This window comes from Rutilus rutilus (assembly GCF_951802725.1).
Source record: "Rutilus rutilus genome assembly, chromosome: 6".
Classification (NCBI taxonomy): domain Eukaryota; kingdom Metazoa; phylum Chordata; class Actinopteri; order Cypriniformes; family Leuciscidae; genus Rutilus; species Rutilus rutilus.
In genome coordinates this window covers 50,082,765-50,107,891 of record NC_140214.1, presented here as the reverse complement: position 1 = coordinate 50,107,891, position 25,127 = coordinate 50,082,765, and the positions used below count along the sequence as shown (strand labels likewise).

Below are 25,127 nucleotides of genomic sequence, written 5' to 3'. Positions count from 1 at the left end.
CCGCCCATCGAGCATGATTGACGGTAGCTCAAAGATTGTGCCAAAATGAAAAGACGAAATAAATAAAGAAATAAAAAACGAAATACAGATAAAAAACTAAATAAAAAGCGAAATAAAAGACGGAATATATAAGTAAATAAATAAAAAACGAAATATGTAAAAAAATAAATAAATAGATAAATTATTAAATATATTTCAGTTTCTACTTTATGTATTTATTTTGTTTTATATTTATGTATTTATTGATATTTGTATGTATTTATTTCGTTTTGTATTTATTTATTTATTTATGTATGTATTTAATTATTTATTTCTAATTTTATTTATTTATTTGTTTTTTAATTTTGGCACAAATGATCCTCCATAGAACGCTGTATTAAAATGATTACAGAAACGTAACATGATACATGCTTGCAAGGTATTCTACAGTACCATCTACCGTCAGGTATTTGTAACGCAGCTTGCCGTAAACCGGAGCACAAACCCGGCTGTACAATGATTACGTAGTTCCGGAATTCAAAGTCGACTAACATCCGGTACCTGGCTCGAATGCAAGGTCAACATGCGATAATGTCATGAATTAGTACACTGTTTAATATATCTAATTGCAAAGCGTTGTTTAATTGTAAACAATAGGAATGCATTCAGAATATAAATATCTACATCGGGACCTGTTATTTGCTTTAAATTTGACTCCAGTCCAATATCTCCTTTAAACAAGTGGGCTTCTCTGGACAGATTGACTGTTTTGGAAATTATTAAAGGCGATCGGTTCGGTTTATCGATTGTATAACTAAAGGAATCTTTCACTTTGCTTTGCCAGAAATGGAGATTTTTAAATGACGTTGATCACACAATGTGGCAGGTAGTGAGGAGAGAAATACACTGGGATTAAAGTCGCGATGCATTACACCTGTGGAATACACTGGTTTTGAAACTTGTAAAAAAGAAACAAGATTTTTTTCTTTCTTGGTAATGGCTGTTCACACAACGATTTTCAGTCGTTCAAAACAACCCTCGAAGGGCTGAAGAGCAGAAAGTGATAAATGTACAGATTGCTGAGACTTAACTATCAACCAACATTATACCAGGCCAGTGAAAAGTCTGCGGCACCATTGGGTGGAGGGTCCGCGGGGCCAGTGGGTGGTGGGCTTAAGGGACCAGTGGATTTTGCCATGTGTAAGGAAAAGTTCATTTCAAGCCGTGTCATTTTTTTTACCCCGAATGTCAGTAATATTTGTGAGAGACATGACAGCGAGGTCACTCTACTCCAAGATGTTAACCCCCCTTATGTGCATCACAACCGGCAAAACGACAAAGAATGCCAGAAGAGACCGCTACTGTGTCACGATGGATGCTACCCAAATACCTTTTGGTGCAGGAACACATTTCACACAACGGTGTTTACCTCGCTCATTTCATGACTCTCTCTCATCTTCTTCTTCTTCTTCTTAATGAAATCTGAAAAAACAACAAAAAAAACCTCTGAACAAAGGGCCAGATTAAATCAACATTTTGACCCACCCGCTAATAGCAACTCAGACTTTAATAGCGGTTGGTTTGATGAATAGTAGAAAGGTGACTTCTTACAAACTATCAAACTGCTATTAAGTACAGATTTATAATTTGTGATTAGCGGTCGGATTTAATTCCCTCCAAAGAGAGAATACTCCAGCGTTTATCAGCCCTGTTCCTGGCGCCCCACTGCGTCTGCTGGTTTTTGAGGTGCTTAACTGAACCACTGAACCAAACTCTCAACAAATGTTTTGGTTACTGAAAACAAACAAAAAAAACTCTCTAGTTAATCACTTTATTACTTCAATTACGGGTTTGTGTATTTGAGAGCTCAGTTGGAATGTTGAAGAAACGGCAAGAAACCTGCTAGACTGGGGCTCAAGGGCCAGGACTGAGGATGATTGGTTTTAGTATACTGATTACAAGGTTGTGAAGATTCAGCACTCACAACAAATCCCTGAGCCGATGAGGAACAGCCCGCAAGGCACAAGGGCACAGACAGGCACCAACCACTGCAGGTACACTTCCTGCCTACACACTTCACCTGGGGAAAAAAACACACACAACATCCTAGACAAAAGCCCGTCAATATCATTTCTCTTACAGACGCCATAATTCCACCTACCATTCTCTCAGAATCCTATCCTTCACTATAGAATCTGCATTAACGCTTGAGAACATAGGATATTTCTTCAATTTAAGCATGACATACCTTTTTTTCCCCCTCTGCATAATGGTATACACAGCTTATTATACAGGCTTCAAATGCTCAATAAATTAGTTGTCTAGGAGACCGAGCGCTAATTCCACATTAATAACTTCCTTATCCTGAGAATGAAGCGTATTTAAGATTAAAATAAATTTCGCACAAGCATAAAAACAAAACCGATATACTGTATTATTGTTCTTGGAATTGCTTTGATTTATGACCGTTCCTCTTATCTGCCATATGTATATCGATTAATACCTTCTTTCTTTTTCATTTGACTGTATAAGAAACAAAAAGAAAAAAACTTCTGTGTTATGCAATAGGTTTAGTTTTGCATAATTCCTGAAAAAGAAATTCACATTTTCACATTTCAATTGAAAGTCCCATTTACTTTTTCAAGAATCTTGGTGTGTTGGCTCTTTAGAAATGTGAACTTGACCATAGTTACTGCGATATACTCGTGGACCAGTAGGGTGCAGTCTTCCCACTGGACTGAAAACAGCAAACCAATGCCCCAGTGCAGTACAGTGACAGAGGGACACTGTCCTGTAGGAGGACAAATGAGAAATGTAGGAGGCGCCGTCTTCTGGATCAAATGTTTAACAGAGGTCCTGACTCTCTGTGGTCATTAAAGATCCCATGTCACATTTCGGAAAGAGTAGGAGGGACTAACCCCGGTGTCCTGGCTAAAAACTAGGGGTGTGCAGGTTTGGCAATTTCAGTTCGGTTCGGTTATGGTTCGGTTTTACTTTTAAAAACTCGGTTGTCGGTTCAGTTTTCAGTTAAAAAAAAAAAAACACTATCTGGTAGGAAAATATTTGTTATTTACATGTATATAGCAACATTTAGTGAGAAAACACTGGATACTATCAGTAGATCTGTAATGTAAAATGTATTATTATGTTGAGACATGTTTTATTATATTATTGGTAGCAGCATGCAAGACATGCTTGCAGGTTAACAAAAACAACGAGGGGTTATACACAGTATTCAACTTCAAACCACCTAACTTTGCACAGCTATATTATTATATAATTCATTATAGCACAGACTCTGTATTGGAATGTTTGAGACACACAGTGGGCTCTACACTCAAAGCTTTTTCCACAAATTTGGTTTTGCATTATTTATTTATTTTGAAGGCTATAGACCTCCACGCAGGCTGTCAAATTAATCAACAGTGGGCTCTATACTCAAAGGATTTAACACAAATTCGGCATTACCGACACTTTCAAAGAGGAATAAAATACAAAAGAAATATTTCAAAGATGCGGTGCACAGTACACCACACAGACAATGCAAAAAGCTACACAACATGTTTCAGGAGCCTATTATTGACCCATTTTGTGCAGAATTTCAACACATTCGTTTTTAATCTGGGAAATTTTAATATAAGATGGGTAAATTGCTCCTGAAAGAAATGAACGCATAAACTATTCCATAACCTTTTTTAAATCGAATGTTGACGCCTATCAGCGGTTTCACATTTCCTGACAGTGATCTGCTGTGATCAGAAGAGGAGAAGTTACAACCAGAAGGTTAATGGTGACTATTACATGATGTGACTGACTGAGTCTTGTGTTTTGCCTGTCAATGTCTCCTTAAATTGCTGGTATTGCCATGATTGGCACTCACTTTATTGAAGCACAGTTTACAAATGCAGAAACATTTGTCAGCGCGGGTCAAATACTACAAAACGGCGGTCTTAGCCCTAGTTGAGGGAGGCACAACGCCTCCTCTTGCTTCTACAAAATCAAAAGTCCTTTGATAAAATCTCCCTTTCTACATATTTCTAGCAACATGTAGACTAGTGTCCCCTCGGCTTTAGGTGCGCTGGCGAATTTTTGCGAATGACTTGTCTGGAATAAAAAAAAATAAATAAAAAAATAAAAACTGTTATAGTTAAGGCTCCAGTTCGGTGTCGTTTTTTTGAGATGGTCCTCAATGCAGAACATGAAATCCACGGGGAGGAGTCAGATCCAGATCCAACTCCTCCCACCTTACATACCTAAACCTACCAATCTCCACCCCCTGATCCCTAAACCCACCCCTAAACCTACCAATCTCCACCCCCTGATCCCTAAACCCACCCCTAAACCTACCAATCTACACCCCTTATACAAGATCCGACTCCTCCCCCCGGATCTTGTGTACTGCATTGAGGTGCTACTGGTTTTTTTTCTTTTTTTTAATTCGGTTAACCGCATACAGCTAGTAAAAACCAGACACTTACCACTGGACAAGTCATAAGAACTTTCCTTCACAGATACCGGGTTTGACACTCTGCATTTGTAGCTCCCACAGTCGGACTTCTGTAGGTTGCGTATTGTGAGGGTGAAAGTGAGAGTGCTGTAGTCCTCCATCAGCTGGTACTTGGTGTCGTTATGCAGAGTGGAGCCCCCTCTATCCCAGCTGAACGTCAACAATGACCCCGAAACCACAGAGCACCTGAGCTCCACAGAGGAGTTGCGCTCATAACTGAAAATCAGTGGGTCGGACAGTGGTCCTGGTCCAAAGAAAGAGCAAAAGGAAAAGTTAAAAGGTTGAAGCAGCATTTGTTACATTGTTTGATTCTGGTTTTCTTGCTGCTTATAACCCCCCCCCCCCCCCCCCCAACACACCAAGTCCTGCAGCCGTTCCTCAATCCCCTCAGTGTTGTTCTCCCAAAAAAATACTAATCGAATACGCAAAATTCCGTTTCCAAAGGGTTGAAAATTTCAAAACTCAACAACCGTAAACAAAAACGGACATCATCGGTGCTACTTACCCAGGACTTGCAGGAGGATGGTTCTTGTCTTGGTTACAGCGCCCTGCACTGTCAAGCTGTAGTTGCCTTCGTCACTGTACTGTAAGACCTTAATGAGCACTGATGCGTTGGAGGGGAAAAACTGAATCCGGTTCTTATACACGGGACTGATGTTGGCTTCCGCACTTCCAATGACATAATCCAGAATAGCCGCGCTGGTCTTACGGCTGGAGAATTGCCAGTTTAAACGTCCACTCGTTTCCAAACCACTGAATCCGGGAACAATTACAGAAGACTGCCTCTCTCCATACACCAGAAATTCATCTGCTTTGCACAGCGCTGTGAATAAAACTAAAGAAAAAGTCTGAAAAGTCCAGAGTGCATGGTGCAAAGACAACGAGAGGAACAAGGAACTGGCAAGGCAAACAGGCACCAACTTTATTTAGGTATTTTACAGGTTTGTCTTTCTGCCCAAATTTCAAAATGGTTAGCGGACTCATTTTGGAAACATGAGACTCGAGCTGATGTTAGAAGGGTTTATTTTAGTAATCTGTAAAATTAACTTGCGATTGACGGTTTCTTTTCCTGTCACTTTAAGAATCTGCTTCGAAACAGCTGTCGTCAGCACTAATGTAGTTATCAGACCACATTAAAATACCCCCCCCCGGATAAAGCACTGAAATAAATAAAGAAGAAAATCGGACTCCTTTTTAACAACGTGGTCAATTACGATTCAAGAGTTTCCATGGTTTGACGAGGTTTATTCCCTTTGCTTTGGTCTTTCATTCGTTTAGCTTGCTATTCCTTGTTCTCCTGACAAGTTAATCTGGAGTTAATCCAAGATGGCGGAATGAGCTGCAGACGTGTTTGTTACCGTTCTGTGTTATACCTCGTATATATTTTACACACTGTTCTTTTCCCTTTTGTTCAGTCTTTTTATTTTTATTTTGCGTTGCCTCGTCCATTTGTGTTTATGCACTAAGTAGCCGACCTTATTGGGTTTATTTACTTCTGGCCCAGCTGTGACGGTGAGCAGTATCGGCGCTGGGAGCTGATCTGTGCTAGCTGCATTTCATCCGGCTAAGCTGCGAGTAGTGCCTGGGTCCCTCATACCTTCTACGGTCTTACTGGAACAATAGACCGTTGTTTTGAACTCTGCACTAACAGTAACACTGGACTGGATTGCTTTTAACACCGAATGAGTTAACGGTTGTTGACATCGCTCTGCACAAGCTAGAATCGGAGTGAGCTTGCCTTCCGGCTAAAGTTAGCAGGGACCTTTGTTTACGTAGTACTCATCAGAACTGGAAGCTGCCAGCTCTGTTTCACACTGCTATTGGAACTGGCGTTAGGAACAGACCTGTGTCTGAGAGCATCTGGGTCTCATTACTTCTGCCTCCGAACTAGTGAACGTCCTGAACGAAAGGGTCCCACCTTATGGTCTATCTGCTAACAGTGCTTCGCTCGGCCGAGCTGCAGGGTGGGCCCGGATCCTCTACACCATCCTCTACGCCATTCACGGTCTCTCTGGACGACTAGATTGTTATTCTTCAGCTTTGCACGGACTTGCTTCGTTCTTGATCGCCGATTGCACACTGGACTGGACTGCTCATAACATCGCTTGAACTAGCGGCTGTCGACATTGGTCAGTACGAGCTAGCACTGGATCTAGCTTGACTTTCGGCTAGCCGGGGCCTTTGTCTACGTAGCGCTCATCAGGATTGGAGGCTGCCAATTTCGCCTCACATTGCTAACAGCTATCTGGGTACTTAGCTATGCAAGAGACGGGTCTGTTTATTTTATCTTTGTTTTAGACTGTCCGCATCCGTTACGAGATCTGTTCACTATACGGTCTTTTACCCACAGCCATCAGGCCTACACTGGATCTCACGGTATTTCTGTATGTTTGATTTTCTTTCTATAACGGAAACAGAGGCTGTGCAGCGTCATGTTTCATTAAACTGGTACATGTATTTTTCTGTTATCTATTTTAGTACTTCATTTTAGTACTTTGTCACTTTATATCAATTTATTATACTACATTATCATTTTATATTTGTGGATATTTATCTACTCTTAATAATTATTAAAAAAATTTTTTTTTACAACTCATTTTTGACAATATGAGCCATTCACGTTCAATTGTGTTAATTTGTATTGTTTTGTTATATTGTAACTTTTTTATTTCAGCTCAGCATACTTTATCTAATCCCTTTATCCCTCCACCCACTTTTTCAACAACCCGGACTGATTCACTTATTCATAGAGATGACACTTCCTTCTTTATTACCCAATGGTTAGGTCCACCTTCCGAGTATATTCACTTTATAATCCCCTTGTCTACTCACAGTGCTTTTAACATACTGTAAAGTTGCTCCCCTTATCTATTCATGGTGCCAATCGCTCCAGACGCCCGATTCTTAACAGTTTTTGCCGTATATTAATCTTAATTTTACTTAGTTCTTCTGGTGATATTGAATCTAACCCTGGACCGTCAGTCAACACTGCTGTTCCTATTCCTAATGGGTTCTCCTATGCAGACTTCTGCAATCGTAAAAATCTTGGATTCATGCACATTAACATTAGAAGCCTTCTTCCGAAGTTAGATTTATTCACTGCTATTGTGCATGCAGCTAATCCCGACATACTAGCCGTTTCAGAATCTTGGCTCAGAAACTCCACCAAAGATTCAGACGTATCTATTCCCAATTATAATATTTACAGGCAAGACAGGTCATCGAAAGGAGGTGGAGTTATGCTCTACTGTAGGGAGCACTTACAATGCACTGTCCTTTTATCTAAGTCCATTCCAAAAAAATTTGAGCTTTTGTTGTTAAAGATCTGTCTCTCTAAAAACAAATCTCTCACTGTAGCTGCCTGTTACAGGCCCCCCTCCGCTCCCAGTTGTGCCCTTGATATCGTCTGCGAATTAATTGCTCCACACTTATCTTCAGAGTTTCTACTGTTAGGTGATCTGAACTATGATATGCTTACCCCTTCAAATACCCTATTATCTAAGCTGGATGCCTTAAATCTTACGCAGATAATCAACGAACCTACTAGATATAACATGAAATCGGCAGTCAAAGGCACTCTCATTGATATCGCCCTAACTAATTTACCCTCTAAATTCTCGTCTGCTGTTTTTAGTCAGGACATTAGCGATCATTGCCTTATTGCATGCATGCACAATGGATCTGTTATTAAAAGTCCTCCACTTATCACATATAAACGCTGCTTAAAACATTTTAGTGAGCAAGCTTTTTTATTTGATTTAGCTCGGGTGCCCTGGAAGGACATTGAACTTATCCCTACAGTGGAGGATGCTTGGTTCTTTTTCAAAAACGCATTCCTTGCCAGTCTAAATAAACATGCCCCATTCAAAAAAGTAAGAACTAAGCATAGATACAGTCCTTGGTATACCCCAGACCTAACTAACCTAAGCCAACATAAAAACAACTTGTGGCGGACTGCATTAGCGTCGACACATCCTCATGACCTGCAATTATTTAAGGAGGCAAGGAACAAGTATACACAGGCAGTTAGGAATGCTAAATCTAGTTTTTTTAAACAAAAATTTGCTCACTGTGGTACGAACAATAAAAAATTCTGGGACACTATAAAGTCCATGGAAAGTAAAAATACTTCTGTCCACCTACCTACCGCTTTAAGATTTGAAAATACTATTTCCACTAATAAATTCTCTATCATAGAGAACCTCAACAAACATTTTGTAAGGGCTGGGCATGCTTTCCAAACGACAGCTTCTGTAATAACTTTAAATTCACCTCTGTCCATAGTGCCCTCAGTCAGTCAAACACTCTTTTCCTTTGCCCATATCCAGACAGTCGATGTTTTGACGGAACTGCAAAATCTTGTCCCATTCAAATCGGCTGGGCTGGACAATTTAGATCCCGTATTTTTAAAATTGGCTGCTCCTATTATTGCCACACCTATCACTGCCATTTTTAATCTTTCTCTTGACACCTCATATATTCCGAAAGACTGGAAAGTCGCTGCGGTAATCCCTATTTTCAAAGGGGGAGATAATTTAGACCCTAACTGCTACAGACCAATTTCTATTCTGCCCTGTCTCTCTAAGGTTTTTGAACGCTTCGTCAGCAAACAGATTACTAACTATTTTGAATTAAATCACAGCCTCACGGATATGCAATCGGGCTTTCGAGCTGGCCGAGGGTGCACCTCAGCCACACTGAAAGTCATAAACGATATCATTTCTGCTACTGACCGCAAACATTACTGTGCAGCAGTTTTTATAGACTTGGCCAAGGCTTTCGACTCTGTCAACCATACCATCCTTATTGATAGGCTAAAGAGTCTGGGTCTCTCGAATCACTGCCTCGCCTGGTTCACTAATTATTTCTCAGATAGATTTCAGCATGTCAAATCAGAGGGCTTGCTATCTAGCCCACAGGCTGTATCTACGGGGGTGCCACAGGGTTCAATTCTTGGCCCGATACTATTCTCGGTCTATATTAACGATGTGGCCACGGCCGCAGGTGACTCTCTGATACATCTATACGCAGATGATACTATTCTCTACACCTCCGGCCCAACTATGAATAATGTGTTAGACAACCTCCAAGTGAGCTTCAATAGCATACAACATTCATTGCGTGGTCTCCAACTAACTTTAAACTCTAGTAAAACCAAGTGTATGATCTTCAATCGATCCCTCTCTGCACCTTCCTATACAAAAAATATTTTCACTTTGGATGGTTCTGTATTGGAAATTGTCGACACTTATAAATACTTAGGAATTTGGTTAGATTCTTCACTCTCCTTCCACACCCACATTAACAAACTTCAATCTAAAATAAAATCCAGGATCGGTTTTCTTTTTCGTAATAGGGCCTCTTTCACCATCCCTGCCAAACATGCACTTGTGAATATGACCATCCTTCCCATCTTAGACTTTGGTGATGTGGTCTACAGATCTGCCTCTAACACTCTTCTTAAAAAGTTAGATGCATTATATCATAGTGCTATACGCTTCGCTACCAACGCCCCATTTAGCACTCATCATTGTAATCTTTACACACTCATTGGTTGGCCTTCTCTCCACATCCGACGACAAAGACACTGGTTTTACTTCATTTATAAAATTATACTAGGTAAAGGCCCTACCTACTTGAGAAATCTAATTTCAGTAGCTTCTCCCTCTCGTAACCTGCGATCAAGTAGGTTTATCTTACTAACTACTACTAATGTTCGTACTTCCTTTGGCCGTTTTTCTTTTCAGTTTTCTGCCGCTAACGACTGGAACGAACTGCAAAAATCTTTAAGGCTCAAAACAACTGTATCGTTATCCGCTTTCAAACAATTGATATCTAACCTACTGTCACACCATTGTGCATGTTAGCGCTACCATCTTCTCCCTTGTGCAAATTAGTGCAATTACTTTGTTGTCTGCTACTTTTGTATTATAATTTAATACTGCATATCGCACTTTATTTTATACATAGCCTAGTTTTATACATCGCTTAACTTATTAGATTAGATTAGATTAGATTCAACTTTATTGTCATTACACAAGTACAGGTACAAGGCAACGAAATGCAGTTTAGGTCTAACCAGAAGTGCAATAGCAGCAAGTGCAGGATATACAGTGGTTCCATAAGTGCAGAACATGGATATGTACTGAATAAATATAGAGTTGAATACTATTATAAACAAAAATTTACAGATAGATTGTCCTATGAATATAATATACAGATAACTATTACTGTGAACAGAGTTTACAGCTAGATATGTACTGAATATAATAATATACAGATGGCTATTAAGTATGCTCTTATTATTTATTAACTAGGAATACGTCCTAGTTATTGAATTTTGATGTATTTTTGCACAATGCACTTTGACTGAACAACTGTCTGTAATTTATATTACACTGTCTTGTCTTTATGTGTAACTTTATGTTGTCTGCATCATGACGCTTTATCTTGGCCAGGTCGCCGTTTTTAATGAGAATGAGTCCTCTATGTGCCTACCTGGTTAAATAAAGGTTAAATAAAATAAAATAAATAAATAGCGGGAGGCGAGCAGCCGGTAGTTTCACTGTGCGCTGTGTGCACTCTGGGATTAGTGCAAGGGGAGAATAAAAGAACAAGATTGTTTTCTTCTGATGTAGGCTTATTAATTAATGTTTTGTACTTAATTACTGAAAGGAGAAATTTGAATTCGGAAAAGTAACAATCTATTAACAATAACCACCGAGGAGGTTCAGAAAAAAAAAAAAATGCTCCAGTTCAAATTAGTTATGAATTAAAACTATAGCGTCTTTTTCTGATCACCCTTTTCATGCAAACGGTTGAAGACTCTCTAACTGTGGCAGGCAGAGGATTGATATGAAACAGGTAATCAATGCCGTAGTATCTATGATGTGTACAGGAGGCCTGCAGAACACCTGAGTCATGAGACCAGAACAGAGGAGCAAAGTCTCACACTAAAGTCTGTCCCACCTAATTCAGAGTAGAGGTGACATTAGAAACTCTAATTCATTTAATTAATAAAAATGAGGTGGTTTCAAAATCTAGATCAAGCTTAAAGGGCAGACAGAACACTAAGAGTTAAAGCCGGAAGATGAAACCCCTTATTATAGCTGAAGACACACATTTACATTCCATCACGTTCTTTTTTTTTTGTTATCATGTTCAATAGGTGTGCAGCTATAAGTCGATACTACCATATTACTTCAGTTATGGACTGAAATTATTAATAAGAGATGAGTTCTTAGTGTGTTCCTTGTTAATTCTAATTCCCATTCTAATTTTCCTCTCTTGCTGAGAATGGATTATATGTGATAATTCCTTGGAAACAGCTGGATCTCTTGCAATTACCCTATTCTGATTGACATCTGTAAAAGAGGTTTATCTGGCATCAAACCTGTTAGCCAGAAACTTGGCACTGGAAGGAAAAACTCCTGGTGAGAGAGCAAGAAGGAATTAAATCCAGAAACCTATTATACTTATTATAGTTAATATTCTTTTTTTTGTTTAGTTTTTTTACCATGTTCAAGGCGTGTTACAAAAACTTTAACATTCTTTTAAAAATGTGTGGACTTGGAGAAACGAGCCATAATAACACGTAAGAAAACGAGGGATATTAGAGAGACTATTTTCTAGATCTGATCGGCTCAATCTGCGCGAGGTTGCAAAAAAACAGTGCAACATGTGGTGATCTAACTTATGTGAGCTAATGATGTGTGTGGACACACCGGGCCTTATGAGACAAGTCTTTTTTTGTTTGGATGCTCCGAGATGGACTGTAAAGGATTTTGGAAGCGTAAACACAACGGGCGTGGGCCTCCTGGCAAGAATTATAAACCCCTGATCTACAGCCACATGCACAGAATGGACAAAAAACACTGACTTTATTCAAGCTCTAAATTACTGTGCCAGAATAAAATCAGCAGAAATGCTCCATATCCTGTCACATAGCACAACCTGGAAGCTGGCAGTTTCTCAACGTATAAACGACCCACCGTGACCCCACCGTGACCCCACCGTGACCCCACCCATTTAATTTTTTTCTTAATTAAAAATGCTCAAATTTAAGATGACTTAAACCCCTCCCAAACATTCCCTTTACAAATATATGGCAGACGTAGTGGTAGAAGTATGACGTGCCAATATGGGAAAAAACGCTTCAATCCCAGCCGGGGCGGGGGGGGGGGGGCTAACAGGCCTAAGCCTTTACCACATTTTGGCCTGCATGGTTTACAGAACAATGGGGTACGGTACACTTACCTCACATACTCAAAGACTCAACATTCTGCCAAATTTACCATCATTATCCCTTATTATGTTGATTTAAAAAAAAAAAAAAAAAATTGCGGGTTATGAAGAAATCCATCCATTAGCATTAAGCGCTTAATCCTTTACAAGGTTGCGGTGAGCCGGAGCCTAACCCGGCAGACACAGGGCGCAAGGCGAGACTACACCCTGGATGGGACACCAGTCCATCACAGGGCACCACACACACACACACACACACACACACAGAGGGCAATTTAGAGTAACCAATCAACCTGAACAGCATGTCTTTGGACAATGAACATTGTTACAGCCAATCACAGGTATGCTTATTTGCATATTATTGAAATGTGTTAAATACAGTAGGGAATGCTGACTACTAGTTGTTCATAAAAAATCTGGAGGGTTCCAGTCCAAATCTAGAGGTTTTTTCTACCTTAGACAGATGAGGTTTCTTTGTGTGATCTGGCAACACTGCTGTGTACGTGACGACTAGACACTGAGTCACAGCCCTCGGGTCTGACATTAAATGCTGCTCCCTAATAGATCACTGGCATCGAAGAACAAGTGCACGGCTAAATCTGTTCATAACTTCCCGACCGGGATATATGCGGAATATGCCTTGTAATGTCCGAGACAGATTGAAACCAAGAGCTACCGCGGACAAGTATTTATAGGGATAGTTCGCCCAAAAATGATATTTAACCCATGATTTACTCACCCTCAAGCCGTTCGAGATGCATATGTCAATCTTTTTTCAGACGAACACATTTTCAGTTATTTTAGAAAATGTCTTAGATCTTTCAGTGGTTATAATGTGAAGCAATGGGGTCCAGCTGCTCCAAGTCGCAAACTGTGCATGCATCCTTCACAAAAGTAATCCATCCGGCTCCAGAGGGATAAACGAAGGCCTTCTGAGGGTAATCCGTGCGGTTTTGTCGTAAAAATATACATATTTAAAACTTTATAAACGAAAATAACTGGCTTCCGGTGGCGGTCGACGCGCGTTCATGGAGATGGATGCTGGCATATGACGTAGGACGTAGCGTAGGAAGCGTCGTGACGTAGAACGAACGTAGAGTTTTGTTTTGCTCTGCTCTCTGGCTGCGCTGTCACGCTCGTTCTACGTCACGACGCTTCCATCTCCATCTTAACTTGTGTAATCTTTCAAGAGGGCGTCTAAAACAATTAAACGTACCTAAGAGGTTAGTTACAATGTCCATGTTCGGCATGCAGTGATTAAAGACATTCGATTTCGCTTTCAAATAACAAAAGTAATAATTTTTTTAAGCACTTTAAAGGCCATGTTGCAGGTTAACCACCACTGTTGATCAATGGGTACATTAAAGGTAGGGTAGGTAGGAATTGTCTAAAAAACTTCTTTTCCAAATTTGTTTAAACTTTATTTATATATCAATACATAATTAAAATGTAAGTACTCTGAAAAAGAAAGTATAAAAATCGAGTGTCTGTAGACCTCTCACAACTGTTTTAAAGACAGCTCATTATTTCCATTCACTCCACCCCCTCCCTTCTGGGCTCCTTCCAAAGCCACGCCCCCAAAACACATGAACGTGCGACTCCGACCGCTGAGCTGGAAGACGCATTATTTACCTGAGACGAGCGGAGAGGAAGGAGCACAGTGCATGTAGTGACATCATGTCCGAATCACATGTAATAAAAAAATCTAACTTTATCATTATGAATATAAACAAATAAGATGTATTTTAGTACTCACTATCAAGCTAGCATATTGATATTGGTAAAGTTTAAAATATATATTTTTTGATTCGCTAACGAGGTAGTTATATCTATAAGGCAAAGCTAAAAACAGGTTGCATTGATACACGTTTTTCCATTACCATCAGTTACATTGTGATGAAGATGAATTTCGTGTAAGATTCATAACATGGTGTTCTGCATGTAGGGGTGGGAGATATTGACAAAAATGAATATCTCGATATTTTTTCCCAATATCTCGATATCGATATTCAGGCGATATTTTTGCCATCCTTCAAAGAAATGTGAGCAAACTGGCAAAGAAGGTCCAGTTGGTCTTTTGACTTGCTGCATTTGACCTATATTATTGTAGGCTTTAGAAAAATAAAAAACAATAAAGGATCCGAGCTAACTAAACAGAATCTGAGGTAGCCCCTACTTTTTCCACTCACTAAAAAAGAAAAGAAAAACGGAACTAGGTATCTCTTGCAACAGTGATTATTAAATCAAACAACAATATTGTTGATGATCAATTCAAAGTAAAAAAAAATATATATATTTTCAAAACGCTATAAATCCATCCATTTTTTTCCCCAAAACGCTATAAATCCATCTTTTTTATTTTTTCAAAAATGTATGGTTTGTCTTTTTAAAAAAGTCTTGCATTTATGAGGAAAAACAATATTACGTGACAGTTCTCCATTATGGACGCGAGCGCTCTGAAAGTGCACTAAAAGACTTTCAAACTTTCACAGAGACCTCAAAACAGAAAGCACAAAGCCTTTCTTTAAAACCTTTTGTCTTCCTTTTTTAGCCTTGTTTGCTGGTAATGTGAATTTTGATTGCTCTTTCTCTGCCATTGTTTTGCTCCTAGGTTCCGTGCCTTTTGAATTCCTCAAATCAAACGTGCGCGCGCAAGTGGGCAGATCCCGTGGCAAAAGGGTGGTTGCTATGGTTGCGAGAGAGAGTGACAGTTGCCTAAGCCAATCCTTTGTTTCGTCCCGAATGGAAATAATGAGCTGTGTTTAACACAGATTAAACGGTCTAGAGTCACTCGATTTTTATACTCTTTTTTTCAGAGTACTTACATTTTAATTATGTATTGATATATATAGAAAGTTTAAACAAATTTGGAAAAAAGTATTTTATAAAATTCCTACCTACCCTGCCTTTAATCACTCAAGATATGTATACCATTTTTAAAATGTCTCAAAAATGGTCTTAAAGACCAGTTTTTTACGTTTTTTGGGATGAACGTTTTTTTTTACGCAATTCGGTGATGACGTCACGTTGGGGAGAAGCGGAGGAAAGGTAGCCTCAGCCAATACAGTTTGTATTAGAACTATGGCGACTGACTGGGAAAAATGAGTGAAAAATCAACGTTTTCTTTATATCTAGTGGCAGTGATCATGACATTAGTTCAGATAAGTACCGGTAAACTTTGTCTTCATCTAGAAATAGAAGGCATCATGCTAGCTATGGGCTAATTTGCCAGTCCCACCTGTTATCCACCCCCTCCAGATAATCCCTAATTAAGTCTTTCCCCCATCGTGGTAAACACATTAATGATTAGTTATCCCACGTTTTGATGGTAGCCTACTAGCTCCAGTAACAGCATCATTGCCAAGTGTTTCTAAGCGTTTACCTCTTCCTCCGGTGAAAATGTTGCAAACACAGCCGCCGCGTGTCTGTCGCTGTTTGGCAGGTGCTTGTGTGGGCGCCGGCGGTGCCGTCCCATGGAAACTGCGTTGGAAAGCTTGTGCTGTAAGTGCGTTTTGGTCGCTGGTCGAGGAGCTCACCCCGCGACCAGATGTGACGTGCCTCACTCAGCATCCAGGATTTGCATGCTGCCTGAATCCGTTTGTGCTAAAGATAGCATAAACCCATTTCATGCAGGATCATGGTCCCCTTCAAGCCGGCACGCAAGAGTATGTTAATTGTTTGTTTACTTTACCATTTTTTTTTTACACGAAGTCGTCTTATGAACCAGCTTAAACAGTTATAGGTGACTAGAGATGTGTTGTATAATCTGCGCTATCTGAATACTCTCGTCTACTCGTCTCTAGTCACTCTCAACGCTCTCAAGGCGGGCTTTGGAATATTCTCTCCCCAACGTGACGTAATGGAATGCATTGTGGCGGAAAGGAGAATCGTTGCAAACCGCTGTAAGATAGCCTACTTTTTCGTATTATATTGCGTTTTGTGATACCCAACAACATAAAATACAATGGATAACAGTTTAAATGTTTATTACCAACAAGTAAACTGCACAAATTCGATGAAAAAAAAAAACCTGCAACATGGCCTTTAAATTATATACTGCGACACAACCCATGTTTCATGACTCAGGTTGGAAGCACTCATCTGTGCAGCATTGCAATGTAAACGATTTGTACAATACATTTTGTTTGTATCTCCAGACAAGTGTAAGGTATACCTTGTTTCATTAGTATCTGTTGAAGTACGTCACTTGCCCCGTATTAAAGTTGACTTGTGCTCATGTTTTGGGCTTTTCGCTTGAATTATAATACCCTGCAAGAACGTTTCCAGCAATATTGCGAAAGTAAGGGGAAATGAGTGACTCGACAACCGTTTAAAATAGTCAAAAAGAAACGTGTAAGATAAACACAAATTATTATCATCACATACAATGCTGCTGCTGTTGTTATTGAACAGGTACCTGTGAGTGCTGAGAGCACGAATAACCGGATCCCACGCTTGTAACACTCCTCAGCCATGATGAGGATGTGTGCTGGAGCAGCTGAAGCTGATCATCTAAGATACTTAAATTAGAGAGCTAGAGATACTAAGAATTTAGGGTGCGTTCACGTTCAAATGACGTGAGTCTGCGCGCATACAGGAGCTGTGTCCCAATGTGAAGGCTGCATCCTCCGAAGGCCGATTGCGTCACCGCGGCTCGATGAAGGCTGTCCCAATTCAGTTCTGCATCCTCCGAAGGCCGTATTAGAAGGACGGTTGCGTCATCGCGCCGCAACGAAGGCTTCCCTGATTCAAAAGCGACGCCAAATGCGCCCTTCGTTCTTCTTCTTCTTCTTTCTTTTTAATGGCGGGTGGCAACCGGCATTTAAGGTGCATATCCGCCACCTACTGTGCTGGAGTGTGGGCCAGAAATGTAAGCATCTTATCAAGATAGATAAAAAAAAATAAAAAAAAAATAAAATAAAAATACAACCTTTACTTTACCTTCTTTCTACCTTTATAATAACTTCACCGATCAATTTAAATCCTTTTCATTAAACCAGTTTCTTTCAAAAAGTTAAACAAAGCTCCCATTATCTGCTCTCCAATTTTAAAAAGATTTTTAAGGTTCAACATATTTTCCCCAAATTTCAGTAATTCCTCTTTTAATTTTATCCTTTGATTTTCATATTTGACACATTCACTAATCACATGTTCAGCTGATTCCTCTCCCCTTCCACAATCACACAAACCTGAAGGGTGCTTTTTCAATAAATACATAGTTTTATTTAATCCAGTATGTCCTAATCTCAACCTCGAAATAATGCTACTTTCTCTAGTACATCGATCTATAGATTTCCTTTTCCCTACTACTTGCATAATATTGTATAGATGTCGCCCTTTCTTCCCTTCATCCCATTGTCTCTGCCATGTCTTCATAATATTTTCCTTTATTTTTACTTTAACTTCAGCTTTACTTAGTGCCACTTTTGTAATTCTGTCGAGTTTCAAAGCTTGCTTAGCCAACATATCTGCTGTCTCATTTCCCTCAATCCCCCTATGAGCCGGAATCCACAAAAATCTGACCGCTGCATTAATATGTTGCAGTCTGTATACAGTCTCATATATTTCATACACAATAAGCGCCCTTCGTTTCCCCGTGAAAGGAAGGATACAGGCCTATTCTACCCCATAAGTCATTGCGCGCCGGTGACGACAGCATTTATTTATTTTTAAAGGCGGCCAAGACTAGAGATCGGTGGTGGACAGCAAATTCACATTTAAATGTAAGTATTATGTTTTCATTTAGTCAAATAGCTAATGAAACCAGAGTTAAAGTTTATTATAAACTTCATATTAACTCCTTCCTCACCATTGCATGGCTTCATTTGTCAAGTAGTTTGAGGCAAAACTTGTGGTAATAACGTTATTAGTTTAACGACCTATTTGTAATATTTGCAATATTAATATTGTAATATTAATCTCGCTTGTGTATTATAAGAAATACCACTCACCCAATAAAGCCCACAACAATAAGAAAAGCAGTAGATAAGGCAATGGGGTTTCACTTGTATGTGTTTTTGTAGTGCTGTCATTCAAGCTATGTGTTTTTAACCAAATTTGAGTATACAGAAATATTAAGTATATTTTGCATGTCTTGATGTGTCATATTTTGCAGTGTTAACAATGCACTTAAGATTGCACCCCGTGTTAAGTACCCTTTTCTGTTTTTTTAGAACAATTCAGGGAAAAATGGGTCTGGGGAACGGAACTCCCATACAGGCACAAAATAATATATATATATATATATATATAAGAAAATTAATACACACATCTTTGCTGAAATGTATTGTGCTGTTGTTGTTAACAAGCAATGGTTAATTTGTTCTGCCTTAGGATTGCACGTGTCCTGGGACAGGAGAGGGTGTGAGTGGGAAACCACTGCTGAAACTTGGCCCTGGTTTGTCCTCATGGATGAGATGTTGGGACAGAGGCATTGCACCAACCCCCCTGTCCTCATCGCCTCAATCCCTGAGGACACACCAGGGCCGAGTTCAGCAGTGTGTGACCAAGAAGAGGAGGAGCCAGGGGCAACACCAGCACCCGCACCCGCACCCGCACCAGCACCCGCACCCGCACCCGCACCCGCACCAGCCCCAGCCCCAACACCCGCACCCGCACCAGCACCCGCACCAGCCCCAGCCCCAACACCCGCACCAGCCCCAGCCCCAGCACCCGCACCCGCACCAGCACCCGCAGCACCAGCCCCCGCACCCACACCAGCCCCAGCACCCGCACCTGCACCAGCAGCACCAGCCCCCGCACCCGCACCAGCCCCAGCACCCGCACCAGCAGCACCAGCACCAGCACCAGCACCAGCCCCAGCACCCGCACCCGCCCCAGCACCCGCACCAGCACCAGCAGCACCAGCACCAGCACCCGCACCAGCCCCAGCACCCGCACCAGCACCCGCACCAGCAGCACCAGCACCCGCACCAGCTCCCGCACCAGCTCCCGCACCAGCACCCGCACCAGCAGCACCAGCACCCGCACCCGCACCAGCTTCCGCACCAGCAGCACCAGCACCCGCACCCGCACCCGCACCCGCACCAGCTCCCGCACCAGCACCCGCACCAGCACCCGCACCAGCACCAGCTCCCGCACCAGCAGCACCAGCACCCGCACCAGCTCCCGCACCAGCACCCGCACCAGCAGCACCAGCACCCGCACCCGCACCAGCACCCGCACCAGCAGCACCAGCACCCGCACCCGCACCAGCTCCCGCACCAGCTCCCGCACCAGCACCCGCACCAGCACCAGCTCCCGCACCAGCAGCACCAGCACCCGCACCAGCTCCCGCACCAGCACCCGCACCAGCACCCGCACCAGCACCAGCACCAGCTCCCGCACCAGCACCAGCTCCCGCACCAGCACCAGCTCCCGCACCAGCACCAGCTCCCGCACCAGCACCAGCACCCGCACCAGCACCAGCTCCCGCACCAGCACCAGCTCCCGCACCAGCACCAGCTCCCGCACCCGCACCAGCAGCACCAGCACCCGCACCAGCACCCGCACCAGCTCCCGCACCAGCTCCCGCACCCGCACCAGCACCAGCTCCCGCACCCGCACCCGCAGCACCAGCACCAGCACCAGCACCCGCACCCGCACCCGCACCCGCACCAGCACCCGCACCAGCTCCCGCACCAGCTCCCGCACCCGCACCAGCACCAGCACCAGCACCAGCACCCGCACCCGCACCCGCACCCGCACCAGCACCAGCTCCCGCTCCCGCACCCGCACCCGCACCCGCACCCGCACCAGCACCTGCACCAGCACCAGCTCCCGCTCCCGCACCCGCACCAGCACCCGCACCAGCACCAGCTCCCGCACCAGCTCCCGCACCCGCAACCGCACCAGCTCCCGCACCCGCACCAGCACCAGCTCCCGCACCCGCACCAGCACCCGCACCAGCACCAGCTCCCGCACCAGCTCCCGCAACCCGCACCCGCACCAGCTCCCGCACCCGCACCCGCACCCGCACCAGCACCAGCACCAGCTCCCGCACCAGCACCCGCACCGGCACCGGCACCCGCACCCGCACCAGCACCAGCACCAGGACCAGCACCCGCACCAGCACCAGCACCAGCTACAGCACCAGCTACAGCACCAGCACCCGCACCCGCACCAGCACCAGCACCAGCTACAGCACCAGCACCAGGACCAGCACCAGCACCAGCACCCGCACCAGCACCAGCCCCACGAAGAAGGCGAGACAGAGAGGACGGGTTTTTGGACTTGATTAGAGAAGACATGGGACTGCAGAGGCGAGGAGAGCACAGGAGATTAGGGAGAGAATGGACAGGCTGTTTTCTCTTCTTGAAAGAATTATTGAGAAATATATATATATATACAGTATATATTCTTGTTTAACTTTTTTTCACCTATATTTTTTAAAAGGAAAAAAAAATCTGTACATTTATTTATTTTTATGCAACTTTAAATGTGTAAATAAAAGAGAATTCATTGCTCTGGACATTGTTTATTTTTGTAATGACAGTCATAATTTCTGCATGAAACAAATTCTTCTATACATTTACATTTACATTTAGTCATTTAGCAGACGCTTTTATCCAAAGCGACTTACAAATTAGGACTAAATTAAGCGAGTCATCATGAAGAGGCAAAAACAACAACAACGTAAGAAGTGCTCAGAATACAAAGTTCAGGCATTATTCAGAGTAGCATAAGCCTGATAAGTGATGTTTCGAAGGTTTTTTTTTATTTTATTTTATTTTTTTATAAGGTTAAGTGCTCACGGAAGAGATGGGTTTTCAGCTGTTTTTTGAATGTTGCCAGTGATTCTGCATTCCGGATGAGGCCGGGGAGAGCGTTCCACCAGCATGGAGCTGTGAATGAGAATGTTCTGGAAAGTGATTTTGTGGCTCTCTGTGATGGAACCACGAGACGTCGCTCGTTGATCGATCGTAGGCGTCTGGTAGGGATGTAGGCTCGTAGGAGTGAGTGAAAGTAGGAGGGAGCTGAGCCTGTGATAGATCTGTAAGCAAGCGTCAATGCCTTGAATTTGATGCGAGCAGCGAGAGGTAGCCAGTGCAGAGAGATGAACAGAGGAGTGACGTGGGCCCTCTTGGGCTCGTTGAAGACAAGACGAGCTGCAGCATTTTGGATCATCTGTAGAGGTTTTGTTGCACATGCTGGAAGTCCGGCCAAAAGAGCATTACAGTAGTCAAGCCTAGAAATGACCAGGGCCTGGACCAGAAGTTGTGTTGCATGCTCAGTTAGGAAAGGCCTGATCTTCCTGATGTTGTGCAGTGCAAACCTGCATGATCGAGCTGTCTTTGAAATGTGATCTGTGAAGGACAGCTGGTCATCAAGCGTTACTCCGAGATTTCTGACCGACCTTGATGGGGTGATTGATGATGACTCTAGCTGGATGGTGAAGTCGTGTTGTATAGACGGATTGGCAGGGAGGACGAGAAGCTCAGTCTTTGCCAGGTTGAGCTGCAGGTGATGTTCCTTCATCCATGTGGAGATGTCCGCCAGACAGCTTGAGACCCGTGCAGCTACTGTGGGATCATCTGGTTGAAACGAGAGGAAGAGCTGTGTGTCATCAGCATAGCAGTGGTAGGAGAAGCCGTGTGCCTGTATGATGTGTCCCAGTGATGTAGTGTAGATGGAGAAGAGGAGGGGACCAAGAACTGAACCCTGGGGAACCCCTGTGGTCAGTTGATGTGCTCTGGATACCTCACCTCTCCATGCGACCTTGAAGGACCTACCTGTGAGATAGGACTCAAACCAGTGGAGTGAAGTTCCTGTGATGCCCAGTGATGAGAGGCTGGACATAAGGATCTGATGATTCACAGTGTCGAAGGCAGCAGACAGATCCAGGAGAATGAGGACTGAGGACTTGGAAGCAGCTTTAGCGATCCGTAGGGCTTCTGTGACTGACAGTAATGCAGTTTCTGTTGAATGCCCTTTCTTGAAGCCAGATTGGTTGACATCCAGCTGGTTGTTTAGAGACAAAAAGGATGTTATTTGGTTGAAAACAGCTCTTTCAAGTGTCTTCGCAATGAATGGTAGGAGAGAGATAGGTCTGTAATTCTCTACAGATGATGTGTTTAGTGTTGGTTTTTTAAGCAGTGGAGTGACCCGAGCCTGCTTGAATGCTGTAGGGAAGGTGCCAGTCTGGAGGGATGAGTTGATTATGTGTGTGAGTGATGGTAGAAGTGTGGGAGAGATGGCTTGTAGAAGGTGTGAGGGGATGGGGTCTAGAGGGCAGGTGGTAGGATGACTGGAGAGGAGAAGTGTAGATACTTCTTCCTCGGTTAGCGAGGAGAAGGAGAACAGTGGGATATTGGCTGTGGAAGGGGTCGGTCTGGGTTCCTGTGTGTGTGGAGCTGAAAACTGACTGCTGATAGATGTTGTTTTGTTGGTGAAGAAGTTTGCAAAATCGTCAGCAGTTAAGGAGGAGGCGGGTGGTGGTGGAGGTGGGCAGAGGAGAGAGTTGAATGTCTTGAAGAGTGAACGTGTGTTGGAGGAGCTGTTGATCTTGTTGTGGAAGTATGAAGATTTTGCAGCATGAACATCAGCAGAAAAGGAAGAGAGGAGAGATTTATACATACTCAGGTCAGATGCGTCTTTTGATTTGTGCCATTTCCTCTCTGCTGCCCTAAGTTCAGTCCGGTGTTCCCGAAGAACCTCAGATAACCAGGGGTTAGGGGGAGTAGCACGTGCTGGCCTGGAGGAGAGAGGGCAGATAATGTCTAGAGAAGAGGTTAGAGTGGAGCATAAGGTGTCCGTTGCTGTGTTCACATCCAGAGATGAGAATTGTGAGGGTGGGGGAAGAGAAGATGACACGGCAGAGGAAAGATGGGAGGGAGAAAGTGAGCGCAGGTTTCGCCTGAAAGTGACTGGTGGGGGTGTTGGTGGTGAAGGGGTAGAGAGATGTAGACTGAAAGTAATGAGGAAATGATCTGAAACATGGAGAGGTCTCACCAGGATGTTGTCTGTGATGCAATTGCGTGTGTAAACCAGGTCCAGTTGGTTGCCTGATTTGTGAGTACCTGTGGTGATGAGTCGTTTGAGATCGAAAGAGGCTAGGAGAGAGGTGAAGTCTGTTGCATGCGGCTTTTCGAGATGGATGTTGAAGTCACCAAAGACTAGAAGTGGGGTGCCGTCCTCAGGGAAAGTGGACAGCAGCACATCCAGCTCATCTACAAAGTTTCCCAGCTGACCAGGGGGACGATAAATGACTACAATATGGATCTTAATGGGAGTTGTAAGTGTAATAGCATGATATTCAAATGAGTTGTTGTTGCATAGAGAAGAGAGCGCGGAGTATTTGTAATTGTTAGAAACGAGGAGCCCTGTTCCCCCACCTCTCCCAGACTGGCGAGGGGAGTGAGAGAAGGAGAAGTTGCTAGAGAGAGCAGCAGGGGTTTCTGAGTCTTCTGGACGAATCCAGGTCTCAGTCAAGCCCAAGATACTAAGAGTAGAATGAGATGCGAAGGCTGGAATGAAGTCAGCTTTATTGACTGCTGACTGACAATTCCATAGACCCACGGAAAGAGAGAGTGGAGTGTGTGAGGATGAGAGAATTGGACGCAGATTGGCAGTATTGCGTTGTCTTTTGCGCGCGATGAAGGGGCGTTGGCGAGAGATCACAGTAATGTGTTGAAAGCACATGTTGATTAATGTAAAGAAAAAAATAAGATAAGAGAGGGAAGGAGAGGGGAAAAGGAGATACTTAAATGCCTTTCTGGTGTCCCTGCTCGGTGGAGTCACGCAGGTAGAGTCGCTGGTCTTTACCCGAGTCGGTCTTAACACGAGGAGGCTGAACGCTTCCGCTGACGCTTCCGCGACAGCGCGCAAATTACATAGTTATACAGATAATGCTTCACCGCTTGAGTGAGTACAGCTGTTTCGCTCGGGCAATTAAGTCAAATAACGTGACAATGTGCCGAATCGAAACTGGTGAGAGCAAATAAGGCTTAAGTGCAAATTAGACTGCAATATTAATTTTCACTCGCGGCTTTTGTTTTAATGTAGTCAGCGTGTCTACTCAAATACAGAATTATGTGAAGTTTAAAGTCTATACCTTTTTGCCCCCAACTATTTACAACATACGTTAAACATCTCAAATTCAACATAAACATTTAAATTTACAGTACATAAAATAAGAAAAAAGATGTAGACTTGTATTCAGCTGAATGGGAGACTCTGGTGTGCTGCTGGACCGGGATGGGCTCCACAATAGAGACCCTGGTAAGGCCTCCTGCTGGTGGGACATCATCTGGGATGCTCTCTGGGAGTGTTTGACAGCATATTTCCACTATCCACTAAGCTGTCTACCAACAGGTTTGCAGGGCTGACTCATGGAATAAATATTGAGATACTTTATTACACTAAAGTACTTTTAATAACCACTAATACCGCATTGGGG

The 25,127-nt window shown here is 42.9% G+C and overlaps 1 protein-coding gene across 7 annotated transcripts in view; it reads right to left on the bottom strand.

Annotated features, from left to right (window-relative positions):
- LOC311292902 (HEPACAM family member 2-like) overlaps positions 1 to 18,227 on the bottom strand; it is a 29,765-nt gene extending 11,538 nt beyond the window's left edge. For 2 of the 7 annotated variants that reach the window (XM_084412739.1, XM_084412738.1), the window contains exons 1-4: positions 17,148 to 18,227; positions 4,992 to 5,321; positions 4,458 to 4,730; positions 1,964 to 2,059 (exon numbers count right to left, since the gene is read on the bottom strand). In XM_084412739.1, coding sequence (XP_084268865.1) covers positions 1,964 to 2,059; positions 4,458 to 4,730; positions 4,992 to 5,321; positions 17,148 to 17,205 — 757 coding nt within the window. In that variant the 5' untranslated portion in view covers positions 17,206 to 18,227. Of the gene's footprint in view, positions 1 to 1,369; positions 1,462 to 1,963; positions 2,060 to 2,792; positions 4,731 to 4,991; positions 5,322 to 17,147 lie in introns of those variants that run through there. The other 5 variants (XM_084412741.1, XM_084412740.1, XM_084412737.1 and 2 more) reach the window with 4 other exon arrangements.
- Positions 18,228 to 25,127: the final 6,900 nt, after the last annotated feature.